The following is a 16,631-nucleotide window of genomic DNA, read 5'->3' on the forward strand; positions in this document are numbered from 1 at the left end:
TATTTTCTCACATTTTCTATACTAACTTTATTCAGGAACTCAAGGAACATTTCCTGCTAGACACCATTCCCGGCCTCCGTGGAGGTTACTATGTAGCATATGGGAAGGTGGTGAGACTTCTGGCATGAAATACAGCAGGGGGAAAGGAGAGGGAGCGCTTGGAGGAGGGGTTTTCCACTTTAAATGGGTGGTAGGGGTAGGCTTCGTTGCAAAGATGAGATTGGAGTGAAGACTTGAAGGAGGTGGAGGAGGATGAGGAGACCACCATGGCTGGAGTAGAGCGAGTGAAGAGGAGGGCAGAAGGACAGGGGTCAGCGAGCTGACAGGGACCAGATGGTGTAGGGCCTCAGAGGTCAAGCTGAGGGCTTGTGCTCAGAGTGAGATGGGAAATGGTGGAGGACTACTGTGAGCTGCATGGTGTCCCCCCAGAAAAAGATATCCAAGTCCTAACCCCTGCTGCCCCTGAATGTGACCTTATTTGGAAATAGGGTTTTTGCAGAGGCAATTAGTTAAGATGAGGTCATACTGGGTTAGGGTGGCCTTAATCCAAAGACTGGCATCTTTATAAGAAAGTCGTGTGAACACACAGACACAGAAGGCCGTGTAAAGACAAAGGAAGAGTTGGAGTGAAACATCTACAAGCCAAAGAAGGCCAAGCACTGCAGGCAACCACCAGAAGCTACGAGAGAGGCGTGGAACTGACTCTCCTTTGGAGCCTTCAGAAGGAATCAACCTTGCTGTCACGTTAATTTCAGACTCCTGGCGTCCTGAACTGTGAGAGAATAAATTTCTGTTGTTTTAAGGCATCAAGTTTGTGGAACTTTATGATGGAAACCCTAGGAAACATACAATTATAAACAGAGTAGTGATATAATCTGACATATTTTTTATTTGTGGAGTCCATGTTAATATTTTTTCTTTTTGTTCTTCACACTTATTGATGTTGACTTCATATATGAAATACTTGCCTACAAAAAGGTCACAAAGATTTTTCTCCTGAGTTAATTTTTTATAGTTTTAGCTTTTGTGTGTAGTGCTATGACCGTTTAAACTTAGTCTTTGTGAATGACGGGAGGTCAGTACACAAGGAGGTGGAGGGTTTTTTTTCCCATATGGATGTTCCATAACCATTTGTTCAAAGGGCTATCCTTCCCCCATTTCATTATCTTGACACCTCTGCTAAAACCAAGTCACCATTCATGTCTGGGTCTGCTTCTGGGCTTTAATTCTGTCCCATGGGTCTATGGCACCAGCCCCGCACTGCCTCGATTACTGCACGTGCAGAGTAAGTTATGAAATTAAACTGTGTTAGTCTTTTAACTTTGTTCATATTCAAAATTCTTCTGGTTATTGTCAGGTTTTGTATGCTCACATAAATTTTAAAATCAGCTCATCAATTTCTACAAAAATATTTGCTGGTATTTTGATTGAATCTACAGATCAGTTTGGGGAGAATTGATATCTTAACAATATCGATTCTTCCAATCAGACATGATTGGAAGAACACGCGTGTGATATATCTCTTCATTTGTTTAGGTCTTCTTCAACTTCTCCCGTTGTTTTCACATACAGGTCTTGACAAATTTTCTTAAATTTATCCCAAGTATTTAACTTTTGCTACTATTTAAATGACATGCTAAACGTTTGTTATCCAATTGACCATTAATAGTATATATACAATTAACATTTTATTACTCATATGTTGAGACCTTGTTAAACTCACTTAATAGTTTTAGCTTTTTGGTAGATTCCTTGGGATTTTCTATGCACAAGGTCATGTTTTGTGCAAATAAAGACAACTTTAATTCTTCATTTCCAACCTGTATGGATTTCTTTTCCTTGCGTGATCTCAATGGCTATAACCTTCAGTACATTGTTGAAGAGAAGTGGTGAGAGCAGACATACATGCCATGTATCTTTTTTCAGCTTAATTGACATATACTTGACATATAGTATTCTGTAAGTTTAAAGTGTGTAATGTGATAATTTGATACCCATATATATTATGAAATGATTACCACAATAAGGTTACTTAATACGGACACCACCTCACATAATTACCATTTCTTTTTTGTGGTGAGAACATTTAAGATCTACTCTGAGCAACTTTCAAGTATATAATACAGTATCGCTAACTATAGTCAACATGCTCTAAGTTAGATCCCCAGAACTTATTGGTACCATAACCAGAAATTTGTACCTTTTGACCAACATCTCCCTATTTCCCCCATACCCCAACCCTTGTGAAGTACGATTCTCCTCTCTGTTTCTATAGGTTCCACCTTTTTAGATTCCATATATAAGTAAGGTTATACAGTATGGTACTTGTCCCTCTCTGTCTGATTTATTTCTGTTAGCATAATGCCCTGAAGATTCATCCATGTTATAGCAAATGGCAGGATTTCCTTCCATCTTGTGGCTGAATAATATCCCATCGTCTGTGTGTGTGTGTGTGTGTCTGTGTGTGTGTATCACATCTTACTGATTCAATCTTCTTACTGTTATTGGTCTGTTCATATTTTCTATTTCTTCATGATTCAGTCTTGGTAACTCATATGTTTCTAGGAGTTTATTCATTTCCTTTAGGTTATCCAATTTGTTGGCATATAGTTGTTTATATCAGGCTCTTAAGACCCTGTGGGTTTCTGTGCTATCAATTGTAATGTCTCCTCCTTCATTTATAATTTTATTTGAGTCTTATCACCTTCCTTATTGTTAGACCAGCCAAAAGTTTGTCGATTTGGTATCCCATATTTTATGTAGGCTTCCTTCACTCTTTTTCATTCTTTCTTTGTTCTCTTCTGACTGGATAACTTCAAGTGACCTGTCTTCTACTTCTTTCTTCTGCCTGATCAAGTCTGTTGTTGATGGTCTCTATTGCATTTTTCATTTCATTCACTGTGTTCTGCAGCTCCAGGATTTCTGTTTGATTCTATTTTATGATTTCTATTTATCTGTTAAACTTCTCATTTTGTTCATGTATTGTTGTCCTGATTTTGTTGAATTATCTTTCTGTGTTTCCTAGTAACTCACTGACCTTCCTGAAAACAACTATTTTGAATTCTTTATTGGGAAAATTGCAGGTCTCCATTCTTTGATGTCAGTTATTGGAAAATTGTTGTGCTCCTTTGGTGGTGTCATGTTTCCTTGGTTTTTCATGTCTTGCATTGCTGTCTTCACATGTGAAGGGGCAGTCACCTCCTCCAGTCTTTACGACTGGCTTCAGGAGAGAAATACATTTCAACAACCCAGTTAGGGATTCTGAGGTTTTCGCAAACCTTTTATATAGATACCTCTGCTCCACACCTCTTGTTTCCTCTTGGGGGGAATCATTAAGATTGATGCCCTCTCTCAAAAGCCACGCTGGGTGCTGACACTCTGTGTTTGCTTTCCCTAGGGCAACGCTAAAGGCGCAATCTTGCATGCTTTCTCCCAATCCCATACAGCGTGGTCAGCTTTCTGTGCACGCTCCCTAGCTATGTACAAAGGCTCAGAGGTGCTGCCCTCAGGTGCATGCACAGGGAGCTAAACATGGGTGGGATGTCTGTGGTGAGGTCAGCAGAGCATTGGGGGTGCCCATGGGTCAGCTGGGGTGTCCACAAGTGAGGCATCCCTAGAAGCTCACAGGCTGGCTTCCTGGTTGAGTTTCTGATGTGTTTAATAGGTTCCACATCCCTATTATGCCTTCCAAGAACCCTGGGTGCTGTTCTTCCAGCTGCTCCCTGCCCCCCAGTCATGCAGCACACTCCGCATTCTGGTTGGGATGAGAAAGAAGTGGGTCTCTTTGGCAGTGTTTCACACAGCTGGAGAAGCCAGGTGCTCACTCACATGTTCCCACTTTTCCCTGTGGGAGAAATCACTGGCTGAGATGGTCTCTCATGGAACTGAGCCTTGGGAGAGGAGTGAGACAGGCAAAGTGGAAGTGTTCCTCTTACCCTCATCAATGCATCCAATCTTGGATTTCTTTTGCTCCAACAGCATGCTGGAACTTCTCTGCTGGACTCCTGGACTTCTGCAAAGGTATTCCTGTCTGTGGATGGGTGTCAAAATTTATGTTCTTCAGGGGGGAGACAGTAGAAAACTCCTATTTCACCATTTTGATGACATCACTCCCTTTGTTTCTGATCTTACAGGAAAAACATTCTGTTTTTCACTATTAAATATGATGCTAGCTATAGTATTGGGAAAGGCAATCTCATGCATGCAGCCTTTTGACACCCACTCAGCTGCACAAGAATGGGCCTCTGGCCTGGAACACTTCTTTACCAGATGAGATGGGGAAGATGATATAGGGCACATTTGGGTGGACAGAAGTAAAAGGAGATCATTTTTTAGGAGTCTGCCTGAATGCTTTTACCAGAAAAAAATTAATAAGGCAGGATGCAGAGGAAACAAGTTGCCTAAAACTGTCCAACTTAGTCAGAGAACTCTCTGAACCTTGTGGCTGCTCTTAGCATAGTAGAGCCTACAGACGGAACTGGGTGCTAAAAAGTGTCCCCAGTTCAAACCATGGAACAACCTCTGAGGAATTGTCTATTTTGGAGGGTCTCTGGGGCTAATCTCAACTTCACAGTGTCATCAGCTTTTTGAATGTCAGGTCTTCATCTGACAGAGTGGCAAGCACATTTGCCAAATAGTATGCACCCTGGGAGGTGCAGTTTGGAGTAGGAGGGTTCAGGATAGGGACACTAACATCACGGCTTACCTTAACCCATTTCTGGCTCCCAGTGAGGAGTAGCTCCTGGCAATGATCTTGGCACCACATTGAGCACGTCCTAGGTAGAGCCCTTAGGATCTGAACTTCCAAATTTGGGAGATGGTAATACCATTGAATAATACACCCTTTTCATATCACTTTACTGAATAATATCATGTCTGTAAGCAATGGTATGGAGATAATGTTGCTATTTAGTGGAAACTAGGAAGACGTAAGAATCCTGGAAATTAGTTTCCTTATCTGTAAAAGGAAGAGGTTGGAGAAAGCGATCACCAGGGTCCCTTCTTGCTTTAAGAAGCTCTGATTCTAACATTCTATCTTGTATATAAACACAATCATCAATTTGAACAATCATCAATTTGAACTTGCAGTATTTATTTTCACAAACGCGTGTTTAAGGTTTTTTCAGGTTCCTGTACCTTTCAGGTTCCTAGTCACTCAGCACTATTGTTATGGCTGAACACTGGAATAGAGGAGATCACTTCCGGACGTGTTGATTTGACGTGTCTATTTTCATATCTAACTAAAGATGTCTAGTTGAAAATTGGATATGGGAGTCTGGAGTTCCAGCAAGTGGTCTACACTGGAGATAGATCTTTGGAAGATACCAGTGCATATAGATTCTATTTAAAGCCATCAGCTTGGATGAACTCACCAGGGGAGGCAGGGCATGGGTGTAGCAGGTGTAGCAGCCCCAGAACTGAGCCCCTGTCCTCCTGCCCTTGTGCCCAGGTCTTGCGATCGCCCCTGCCCTCTTTGCTATTTATTCCTCCAAACACCTATTTACTTCATTTAACTCCACCTAACTGTATCCATATGTAAACATGTGTTCACACTGTGATGTTGCCAACTTAACTTGCATTCCGCCCTGGTCTCCCTCAGCTTACTCTCAAGGACAAGGTGGAAAGAGACTGTTTAAAGATCACGTTGCAGCTCTATTCAAAATCCCTCTTTGGTTTCACTGCACCCAAACTCCTTAAAATCTGGAAATCCTTGCTGTCCCAGTTATATCTCCATCATGATGCATTTGCCTACGTCTAACCCCCCACACTGTAAAGTAACGCAGGTGAGGAAAAAGTGGGATGCAATTTCAAATAGGGTGGCCAGGAAAGCCTCGCTGAGCTGGTAACATTTCAGTAACCCAGGTGAAACTCTGGACGAAGAGTTACAGAAAGAAAAAATAATAATAAAGCCAGTGCAAAGGCCCTGAGGCAGGAATGGGCCTAGTTTTCCATAAAGGGCAAGGAGCCCTGTGTGGCTGGATCCAAATAAGCCAGGGGGAAGAGGAAGGGATGATGCCAGAGAGGATACAGGCTGGATAGCGTAGGACTTTTCAGACTACTGTAAGGCTTTGGCTTCAACTCTGAGTGAGAGAGAGCCCACTGGAGGGTTTGGAACTGAGTAATCGCAGGACCTGACAGGTTTTAAAGCAACCTAGCAGCTTCAGCTAGGGGCCAAAGCAGCAGAATGATTCTGAGTTTTGCTGGGTGAAGAAGGGAGAATCAGACTATGGTCTCATCCCCCAGGTGAACTGACTTCACTATTTTGGGCCAGTTTGGGGGTCACTGTCTGGAGAGGGCTGATCCCAGTGCCCCTTCTCCAGCTGTTGCCCTTTTGTCCCGCTGCCCCTTGCAATCCCTTCCCTCCCTCTTTGGAGTCTTACCCACAAAAACTCATTTGTCTCCTTTTCTACCACATAGTTTGATGGTTTCTTAGCAAGGAGCCCATCCCTTAGTAAGAAAATAGGCCTATTTCTCCCTTGAAGTAATAAAGGAGGGCCACGTTCTCAGATCACAATAATAGGTTAAATAATAAATAAAACTATGCTTCCTCAATTCAATAATAGTCAAGACTTTGCAGGGACTCCCCTGGTGGTGCAGTGGTTAGGAATCTGCCTGCCAGTGCAGGAGACATGGGTTCAAGCCCTGGGCCAGGAAGACCCCACATGCCGAGGAACAACCGGGCCCATGCACCACAACTACTGAGTCTGCGCTCTAGAGCCTGGGAGCCAAAACTACTGAGCCCACGTGCCACAACTACTGAAGCCCGCGTGCCTAGAGCCCATGCTCCACAACAAGAGAAGCCACCACAATGAGAAGACCCCGCACCACAACCAACAGTAGCCCCCTCTCGCTGCAACTAGAGAAAGCCCACATGCAGTAACAAAGACCCAACACAGCCAAAAAATATAAATAAATACATAAATAAATAAATAAATTTTTAAAAATTCAAAAAAAAAACTTTGCTATTGCAAGTGAAAAAAAATGGAACAAAAACAATCAAAAATATCCACATTGGCTTAAGCCAAAGGGAGAATTTCTGGGTCTGTGTAACTGAAAGGTACAGAGGTAGTTCCTGTCTTCAGGCCTGGCTGGATCCAGGATTTGGTTCTCTGAGATTTGCCTTCTTCTTGCTCCGGCTTCCCCTCTGTCCATTGCCAGCCTGCCTCCCCTGCAGCCCCCAAAGTGTCACTGGTTGGGTGGGATCACCGCAGCTGGAGGAAAGCAGTGCTCCGATTGGCCAGGCCTGAGCCTTGTGCCCACCCGTGGCATCAGAGGTGAAGCCAGCTCCATCAGAATCATAATGGCGGAGAGAAAAGGAAAGACAAGATTTTCTAGGGTGACATGAAGATACCAGTACCAAGAGAAGGGAAACGGATGCTGGGTGACAAAATCTGTAGATGACCTCTGCAGTGGTGCAGACTTTTCATCAAATTCAAAATCAATTCCTAATGCTTTTTTAAAAAAGCAAGACTAGGAAAGATTTTTTCATTATTTAAATAATCTTTATTGGACTAGGAAAGAGTTTTTAATAGAGCATGCACCCTGCGACTGGCCTTCCCATCAGCTTACGTCCCCTGACTCTGGGGGTCCACATCCACTTCAGAGGGGTGTCCTCCCAATCATCCCGCACAGAGCTTTGCTGAATTAAAGTTTGTAAGTAAGTGGTATTAAAGGGGGAAAATGGAGCAGACTACTATTTTCCAAAGGAAAAACATTTCAAAAGTAAAAATTCTTTATGAAAATACTTAAACAACACAGAAATCTAAAATCTGAATATTGAAAATTTCTTCCCTAATGTCCAGTGATGACGTTGACAGTAGGAGTGGCTCATTCCAGGTGGTTACCCTGCATTTCCCCACATGTTCATATGTCAGAATGTATTAAAAACAGGAATATGCCCTACCCAGAGTCCTGCAATTTGCTTTAATCTCTTTCCGTATTAGTTCCCAGCTATCTACTTTGCTCTTTGACTGCCGTATGTTATTCCACCAGGATGTACTTACCATGATTTACTGAATGTTTCCCCTGTTGATGTACATTCTACCATTTATTGATTGATTGATTGACTGATTGGCTGTGTTGGGTCTTGGTTGCTGCGCGTGGGCTTTCTGTAGTTGCAGTGAGCGGGGGCTATTCTTCATTGTGGTGCGCGAGCTTCTCATTGCAGTGGCTTCCCTTGTTGCGGAGCACAGGCTCTAGGCATGTGGGCTTCAGTAGTTGTGGCACGTGGCCTCAGTAGTCGTGACTCGCGGGCTCTAGAATGCAGGCTCTATAATTGTGGTGCACGGGCTTAGTAGCGCCGTGGCATGTGGGATCTTCCCGGCCCAGGGCTCGAACCTGTGTTCCCTGCATTGGCAGGTGGATTCTTAACCACTGCGCCACCAGGGAAGCCCTACCAATTTTTCACAATGACGAATAATGCTGTAATTAACACTGTGGTTAATTCTGCCTTGTTCATCATATATACAAGAGTTTTGCTGTGATAGATACCCAAAGGTGGGTCAAAGGATATTCACATCTTAAAATTTAATAGAAAATGCCAATCAAATGTCCAGATAGATTTTACTACCACTCTGATAGTGTATAAGAGTTAAGAGTCCTTGTTTCTAACTATAGCCTTCTTGAACATTGAAGATTTCAGTTAATTAAATTAATCCTACACTAAGATCTGCTCTGGTCTCACAGAGCAACTCTTAAAAAAGTAAGACTTTGGGCTTCCTAGGTGGCACAATGGTTAAGAATCTGCCTGCCAATGCAGAGGTCACGGGTTCGATTCCAGCTCCAGGAAGATCCCACATGCCACGGAGCAACTAAGCCCGTGTGCCAAAAAAAAAAAAAAAAAGTAAGACTTAAAAGGATCAAACTCTTTCCAAGTAACTTAATAGGATCCCAGAACAAAGCTCAAGAGTAAGTTTAGGAATAGAAAAATATCCAGCACCCAAAGGAAATTTTATAATTCCTGGCATCCAATCTAAATCTGCAGCCTTTGACACATCTCCCTGGACATGTGTTTCAACCTAAATACCAGCTTTATTACTGATAAAACTGATTGTCAGGATTTCCCTGGTGGTCCAGTGGGTAAGAATCTACTTTCCGGGACTTCCCTGGTTGTACAGTGGTTAGAAATCTGCCTGCCAATGCAGAAGACACGGGTTCAAGCCCTGGGTGGGGAAGATCCCACATGCCGTGCACCATACTAAGCCTGTGCTCTAGAGCTCTCGAGCCACAACTACTGAGCCCAAGTGCCACAACTACTGAAGCCTGTGTGCCTAGAGCCTGTGCACTGCAATAAGAGAAGCCACCACAATGAGAAGCCCACGCACTGAAGCGAAGAGCAGCCCAAGCTAGTTAATTAATTTTAAAAGAAAGAATCCACCTTCCAATGCAGGATGTGTGGGTTCAATCCCTGGTCGGGGAACTAAGATCCCACATGCTGCAGGGCAACTAAGCCGGTGCGCTGCAACAAAGATCCCACATGCCACAACTAAGACCCAACACAGCGAAAAATTAAATAAATAATAATTTTAAAAAATAAAATAAAATAAAATTATCAGGCATGCAAAGAAGCAGGAAAATCTAACCCATTATGACAGAAATCAATCAAAATGCATCAATTGGAAAGGAAGAAGTAAATGTGCCTTGATTTGCAGACAAAATGACTGTATAGGTAGAAAGTCCAATGGGATCTATAAAAAAGCTATTATAATTAATTAGTGAGTTTAGCAAGGTTGCAGGATACAATATATTTTAGAGAGAGCTAATCACCTCTCCCCAAACACTTAAACATCTGCCCCAGCACTTCTCTTTGCAAGTCTGAAACAAGGTCAGTAAGCCACAAATTTCTACTTAGTATTCTGGTGTTATATATTAATATAGAAACATAACTATAAAAGTAAGAAAATATTCCAAAATTAATATTTAATGGCAGGACACAAGTTTCTTTTTGTTCCACTTCATACATTGTCTTCTATTACATTGTACTACTTGAATATCTGAATCCCAGACCTCCCCTGCAAGCTGAGGACAAATGCAAGAATATTAGGAGGTGCAGAAGCTAAAAATAAACGTACAGAACAGTAGCTCAGTTGTATTTTCCGCAGTTAACAAACATTTAATCAGCAAACAAAACACATGGACCCTGAGCCTGCAAGGGCCCATACAGGCAACAGATTAAGCCCCGACAACAACGTGGCAACCACTGCAGAAAGCAGTGCCCTAGGGAAGGATGCAGAGGCCAGGGCACCTGAGTTAGGTTTAGCCCCCTGTGTCCTGCTGAGGCTTAGCAAAAAAGGGGGGCACAAAGCGCTGCAAGGTACGCATCACCAGGGAAAGCTGGTCCAGACAGCAGGTGACGGCTGTTTGCAGTTGGCCAGCATCTTCAGCAGTCAATCAGCTAAAAGGGAGGGAAAAATACAATTCAAGTTCGCAGGGAGGGGGAGCATGTTCCTCCCTGTGTCCCCTCACAGCGACAGTCCCAGAGCGCTACACCTCTTCTTTGGGCCTAACTCTCCATTACAGCTCCACCTGGGCTGAGACTGGCATTGGCCACCTGCCACCACCCCCTCCCCGGCCCCCTGTAGAACTTACATGGCCAGGACGGTGCCGTTCACATCAAGCTCCCTCTGAATCGGCCCTCGGAGTTGAGCATTTACCATCAGGAAGTAGTGGAAGATCTCCGCCTCCACGGGCGATGGGAAAGGCACATGAAGCGTGCTGGTGGCAACGTGGTTAGGGCATCATCCACACTACTGATTATGCCTGGGCGTCAGGCTTCCTCCTCACTGAGACCCACCTTCCGCTACAGGCTTCCCCCTCAGGCCGCCCCTTAGGCGGTCCACAACCTCGCATCCTATACACTGAGGCCACCCTGGACATCACCACCCCTACCCTCTGGTTCCCCTCAGGCTGGTTTTCCCCACCACTATCCCCTGTCAGCCCAGACCACCCTTGGCCCATACCCTCCAGCCACCCAGAGCACCCTCCGTCTACACTTTAGACCCCACCGCCTGCAGCCCCACCCCCCAAACCACTTCCAGCCCATCCCCCGGCCTCCCGGCCCACTGGGGCTCCTGGAAAAGGATACAACTGGAGTGGTAGGTGACCCGGAACTCCAGCCTCGGGTGCTGCGTCTCTACCTGGCCCTGGGGCATGGGGTGCCCGCTGGATCTGCGGAATGCCACCAGCTGTGCCACCTGCCTCTCTTGCAATACCGGGGTCGCCAGGGTCACCAGGATTGACGGGGTCACCAGAGCTACCTGGGTCGCCAGGGCCATCGGGGCCACCAGGACCACCTGGCGCACCCTGGCTACCACGTGCTGTGCCCACTGCAATGGCCACGGTAGCTGCGCCCTCATCTGCTGCACTCATGGCTCCTCCGTCCGCCTCAGACCCTATCTTGAACCCCTCCCACCCTCAGTACGAGCTGGGGAAGGACAGAACGCCCCCTCACAAAATTCAACCCCTTAGTGCGCCCCGAAACTCGGGATTCCCAGAGCGCCTGCGCAAACAGGACACCCCCCCACCCCCACCCCCTAATGCCTGCTGGCTCATGATTGGTTCCTACCGACAGAGCATGCAGGCTCTCCAGCCAATGGGCACCCCTTATAAAGTTCCCCACCTTAGAGCGCTGTGTAACCCCAATGAGCCTGCGCAAACAGACACCCACACGGTCTGGTGTATCTAAGCCAGCCTGCCTTGGGCCCACACAGCCCGTAAGCTGCTTAGCCGTGAGGCCTCCAGGTGGCGCGCCTCCCCTTGTGCGGCTGGAGCTCCCCAGTGCGCATGCACAAACAGACCAACGCCGCAACTGCTAAGGCCTCTGGGCACGTGACTGGTTCCCCGCCAAGCCTGCAAACCCCAAACGAGCCGCATGCACCACGAAGACTGTGCCAATGCCAGCCTGGCCACCCTCACTTGTGACCAGCTTGCTGACCGCCGGTCCCTGTCATCGAGTTCCGGGAGTGGGTCAGGTGCCTCTGGGCCAGGCCTGGCCTGTCTCTGGTCTCCCACACGTAGCTCAAGTCTGCATGTGTGTGCGTCTGCGTGGACATGTGCCAGGGCCCAACTCCCACAGTTTGGAAAGGCTTTGGGCCTTGTCTTCAGTTTCAGAACCAAACCCCAGTTTCCCCGGGTTTGCCAACACCCTCAGGGTATAGCAGCCTCAGTGGCCTACTTCTCAGACTCTTACTTCGTGTTAGCTTTTGCTCTCTTTTTGGTTCTCAACTGCTTTAACAGATTTTTAGGATATTTGATCTATCATTTGTAGTTATTTTCAGCAGAAATATTTGTCTGACTACTACTGCCCACGATTCTAGAAACCAATGCTTATTCTGTCACACTCCTGGATGCTGGAAGAATCCTCATTTCCAGTACAGCAGAGATTCATCCACGTGGTTCTGAGAAATCGATCCCTACCTCTCTCCGAGACCTGCAATGCTCAGAACCAATGAAATTCACAGAACAGCTCCATCCCTGGGTCTCCCTACTTCCAGACACGCCAGGACCTAGCACACTTGCCCTGCGCTTTACTCCACCAAGGATGTGGTAGCTTCAGACGCTGCCTCCCCACCCCCAACCCTGCGACATGCACAAGGCCCTCTGTGGCGGGTTCACCTCTGAATGACTCTAGAGAAAGCAGCCTCTAGGGCAAGGATGGAGACTGTTCTTGGTTACGCCCTGTAGTTAGTGCACATGGCGCCACCAGTGCAAAGGTCATCTGCCAGACAGAGCTTTGGGAAAGGTGTAAATGTTTTTCTGTATCTTCATTTGCATTTTCAAAGGAGCTTATAGGAAGCTGCACAGGGCTCTTGGACATTTTTTATAATGGCTTTATTGAGATAAACTCACACATCATAGAATCCAGCTATCTAAAGTGTACAATTGAAGGGTTTTAGTATATTCATATATTTGTACAACCATCACCATAACCAATTTCAGAACGTTCTTATCGTCCCTAAAAGAAAGCCTGTACCTGCCAGCAGTCACTCCCCAATTCCCTCCAACACCTGAAGCCTAGCAACCACCAATTGACTTTCCTTAGACAAAATTTAAGCTCACATTCACAGTAGTTATAATCCAACGGAAAATCCAGTTTTTTGGCCTGAACTGGAATTGCCTTTACAGTTTTCTATTCTATGTTTGGTTGGGCACTGCTCTAGGTATGTTACAGGCATCATCTCATCAGTAACTCTGCAGTAACCAGATGGCATTCTGCCCTTTTCACAGATGGGGAAACTACAGCTCAGAGAGATTAAACAAGGGGCAGAGCTGTGACTTGTCTGGGTGACTTCAGTCTGTGTTCTTGCCTATACATGGTCAACATGATCTACCCATTCATGTTCCAGAAAAATTAAAAACACTGATGCTTGTAAGGAGCCCCCCCAAGTTAAGTTACACGGTCTCTAAAAGAGGTCTTCTGTGTGTTCACCTCTAGCACATTAATATACATTTCTGTCAAGTACCATTTATCGGGATGGGGTGATGTCTGCAAAAATATGGACAGAGGAGTCCTGATGGGGCTACAAGGCAAGGTCATGCCTTCTACATGTGCACTGTTCCATGGGATTCTGCCCTCTAGTGGAGGGAGACAGAAAACAAACCATAAAAGATCGGGAATTCAAATGGCAGTGGATTTAGGATGGAGACTTTAGATGAAGGAGGTGATGCTTCAACTTCAGGCTGAACAACAGAAAAGAAACCAGCCACACAAAGATCTGCGAAAGGGCATTTCCCGAGGTGGGGGCGGGGGTGGGGGGGCAGCTGGGACAAAGGCCTAAAGACAGTCAAGGAAAAGTAAGGGGGTCACATTGAGAACTACAAGAACTCTTGTCAGGAACATTCCATTCGACCCCTGGTGCTCAGGGATGGCAAACACTGTCTGGCTTCTTGCAGCCTAAGGTCACGACCATGGGCCGACCCAGTCCCCTTCTGAGCTCCTGTCTGAGAAAACAGGTCTGGCAAAAGAATGTACTGTTTGTTCCAGCCAACACCTGACGTAGCCCCCCCCCCCCGCCCCGACCTCAGAGCCTTTCCTAAGAGGGGTCCCAACATGTGAAGCCTTCCTCTGTCCCTGTGAGGCGTCTGTGAACCTCCTCCAACCCAGCAGTCTTTCTTTGGGACCTGAGAGCCATTCCTTTGAAATGGAATGCTCAGGAAGGATAGGACCTCAGTCTCCCCGTCTCTGTACAGGACGGAATCCTAACTTCCAGAACTGATTCCTGGGGCGGACACTGCTGACCTCATCATACGGACTCTGACGGACCCCGTGCGCCCTTTCACTTGAGCCCCTGCTCACTGCCCCCACCTCACTCTCCCTTCAAATCGCCAGCACCTCTGTGCCAATCAGAAGGGCGCTCAGTGCTTTCCCTTGCTGTCAGCAGCCACCAAACAAAACCTGTTTTTACCCCTTTACCTGCTGGCCGGCTGAGCTGCTCTTTGCCCACACATCCTATGCTGCTGACACAGGGGAGAGAGGAGGACTGAGAGGGAGGGGGATGGAGGTTAGTGTCTAATGGGGACACAGGTTCAGTTTGGGAAGATGAAAAAGTTCCGGAGGATGGTGGGGATAGCTGCACAACAATGTGAAGGTGCTTCATGCCACAGAACTGTACACTTAAAATGGTTACGATGGTCAATCTTATGTGTATTTTACTACAACTTAAAAAAAACACCCACATCACGAAGTGTTTCGAGAACACCTTTAAAAATAAAATCTTAAAATCACCTTTTTAAAAAATTGCCAGCTTGGGACTTCCTAGGTGGTGCAGTGGTTAAGAATCCGCCTGCCAATGCAGGGGACATGGGTTTGAGCCCTGCTCCAGGAAGATCCCACATGCCGCGGAACAATTAAGCCCGTGCGCCACAACTATTGAGCCTGTGCTCTAGAGCCCGTGAACCACAACTATTGAGCCCATGTGCCGCAACTATTGAAGCCCATGTGCTTAGGGCCCGTGCTCCACAACAAGAGAGGCCACTACAATGAGCCCCTGCTCGCAGCAACTAGAGAAAGCCCGTGTGCAGCAACGAAGACCCAGCACAGCCAATAAATAAATAAATTTATTAAAAAAAATTACCAGCTTGGAATTATGTGCTCTTAGAGAGTGTCACATTATCTTTGAAGTTGCTTGGGGAGCACAAGTGCACAGCAGTCCAGACACCTTGACGTTTCGCTTGGGCAGGCCAGGGGTTAACGAGCACTGAGCAGTCAGTGTGCATGCACGTATCTGTAGTTTGTTGTGAGCGGCACGATGCAGTCGCTGGGGATGTGATCAGAAAAGCCCAGCTGTTAGGAAGTCAGTGCTCGCCAATGACTGGGTAACACAAGCACTTATGTAACAAACCCCTGGGTTTGTCAGAAATTCATAAGCTGTGTTACCACACTTGAGAATAAGGCTTAGATGCACTGTTCAGTTCTTCCTGATTTCCTGAAGCAGCGGCCCCTCCTCCCTGAATGAAACACAGGGTTGGCCACCCCTGTGGCCAGCAGAGCAGCTAATCCAACCAAGGACACTGGGAGCTCTGCTGTGGAGCACCATGTTTCCAATGCCCAAGGCCGCGCAACAGTCCTGCTAGTCTCTTATGAAATCACTTTTGTTGCATTTAACTGCTCTCAGATGTCAGGGTCAGTGGGGAAGGTACAAGCATGGGTCAGTGTGCAGCTGTCTGTCTGAGCACTTTTTCTCATTCTGAGTATCTCCACACTGGTGACCTGATGGGGTCAAGATCGTGCCCCAAGCAACGCAAACGCAGATGGACAGCCATGGAGTCCCGTCCCCTGCGGCAGGCCCACCTGGCCTGCCTCACAGACGCAGCAGTAACGTGCTCCCCATGTTACACACCTGGGTTTGGGACATCCTCCTGCCACGGTGCAATGCACAGTGTGACCGCAGGCTGAGCTGTCTGCTTTGGAGGCTTCGCCGCCACTAAGGATGAGGAGCCTCAGGTTCAGAAAGGTAAAACCACTGGCCAACAGCAGCCGGGCCCACCTGCTCCCCAAGGAGCCACTGCAGCGACGTGTCAGGTCTGTCCATTCAGTCAGGCGATGTCCTGCTGTGGCCAAGGAAACTTGCTCGGCCCTGTCCCCTTTCTAAACGTGTCTGTGGTTGGCTGTGTTTTCTAATAGAAAATAGCAGACTCGTTGCTGTCTTGGGTCTCCTATAAAGCAGGGCTGGGTGCCCAATGTGCCATGTGTTGCAATGTGTCCCCTCAGAGAAGATACATGGGAGTCCTCACCCGTAGGACCTGAAATGCCACCGCATTTGGAGACAGGGTGTTTACAGAGGGGATGGAGTTACAGTGAGGTCACTGGGGTGAGCCCTCATCCAGTGGGACTGGTGTCCTTATAAAAAGGGGACATTGGGAGACGCAGACACGCACAGAGGAAAGACGATGTGAAGACCCAGGGAGCAGACGGCATCTACAAGCCCAGGAGACATGCCTGGAACAGACCTTCCCTCACAGCCCGCAGAAGGAACCGCCCCTGCCCACGCCTGGATCTCAGACCTCCAGCCTCCACAACTGGGGGATGATACATTTCTGTTGTTTGCCACACCCACCCAGTGTTCACACACAGCACGGAAGCGTCAACTCAGCCCTTGCACCAGCCACCTGCAGGCCAAGCCCGCCCCCACCCC

General features: G+C 46.9%; 1 protein-coding gene across 1 annotated transcript; it reads right to left on the minus strand.

Annotated features, from left to right (window-relative positions):
• Positions 1 to 9,993: 9,993 nt before the first annotated feature.
• Positions 9,994 to 11,524, minus strand: LOC130841295 (cuticle collagen 2C-like). The gene is made up of 3 exons (XM_057717383.1): positions 11,084 to 11,524; positions 10,588 to 10,713; positions 9,994 to 10,393 (listed from the first exon to the last, which is right to left on the minus strand). Exons 1-3 carry the CDS (start codon positions 11,365 to 11,367, stop codon positions 10,390 to 10,392), a joined length of 414 nt encoding a protein of 137 aa, XP_057573366.1. The 5' UTR covers positions 11,368 to 11,524; the 3' UTR covers positions 9,994 to 10,389.
• Between the last annotated feature and the right edge of the window lie 5,107 nt (positions 11,525 to 16,631).

Source organism: Hippopotamus amphibius, chromosome X (genome assembly GCF_030028045.1).
Source record: "Hippopotamus amphibius kiboko isolate mHipAmp2 chromosome X, mHipAmp2.hap2, whole genome shotgun sequence".
Classification (NCBI taxonomy): domain Eukaryota; kingdom Metazoa; phylum Chordata; class Mammalia; order Artiodactyla; family Hippopotamidae; genus Hippopotamus; species Hippopotamus amphibius.

What these genes read in the sequence shown, in the direction of transcription:
- LOC130841295 (XM_057717383.1), bottom strand. Translation starts at nt 11,367, where the DNA reads ATGAGTGCAGCAGATGAGGGCGCAGCTACCGTGGCCATTGCAGTGGGC. An exon ending in GGTCACCTACCACTCCAGTT is followed by an intron (nt 10,714 to 11,083) that starts GTATCCTTTTCC and finishes CGTTGCCACCAG; the next exon opens with CACGCTTCATGTGCCTTTCC.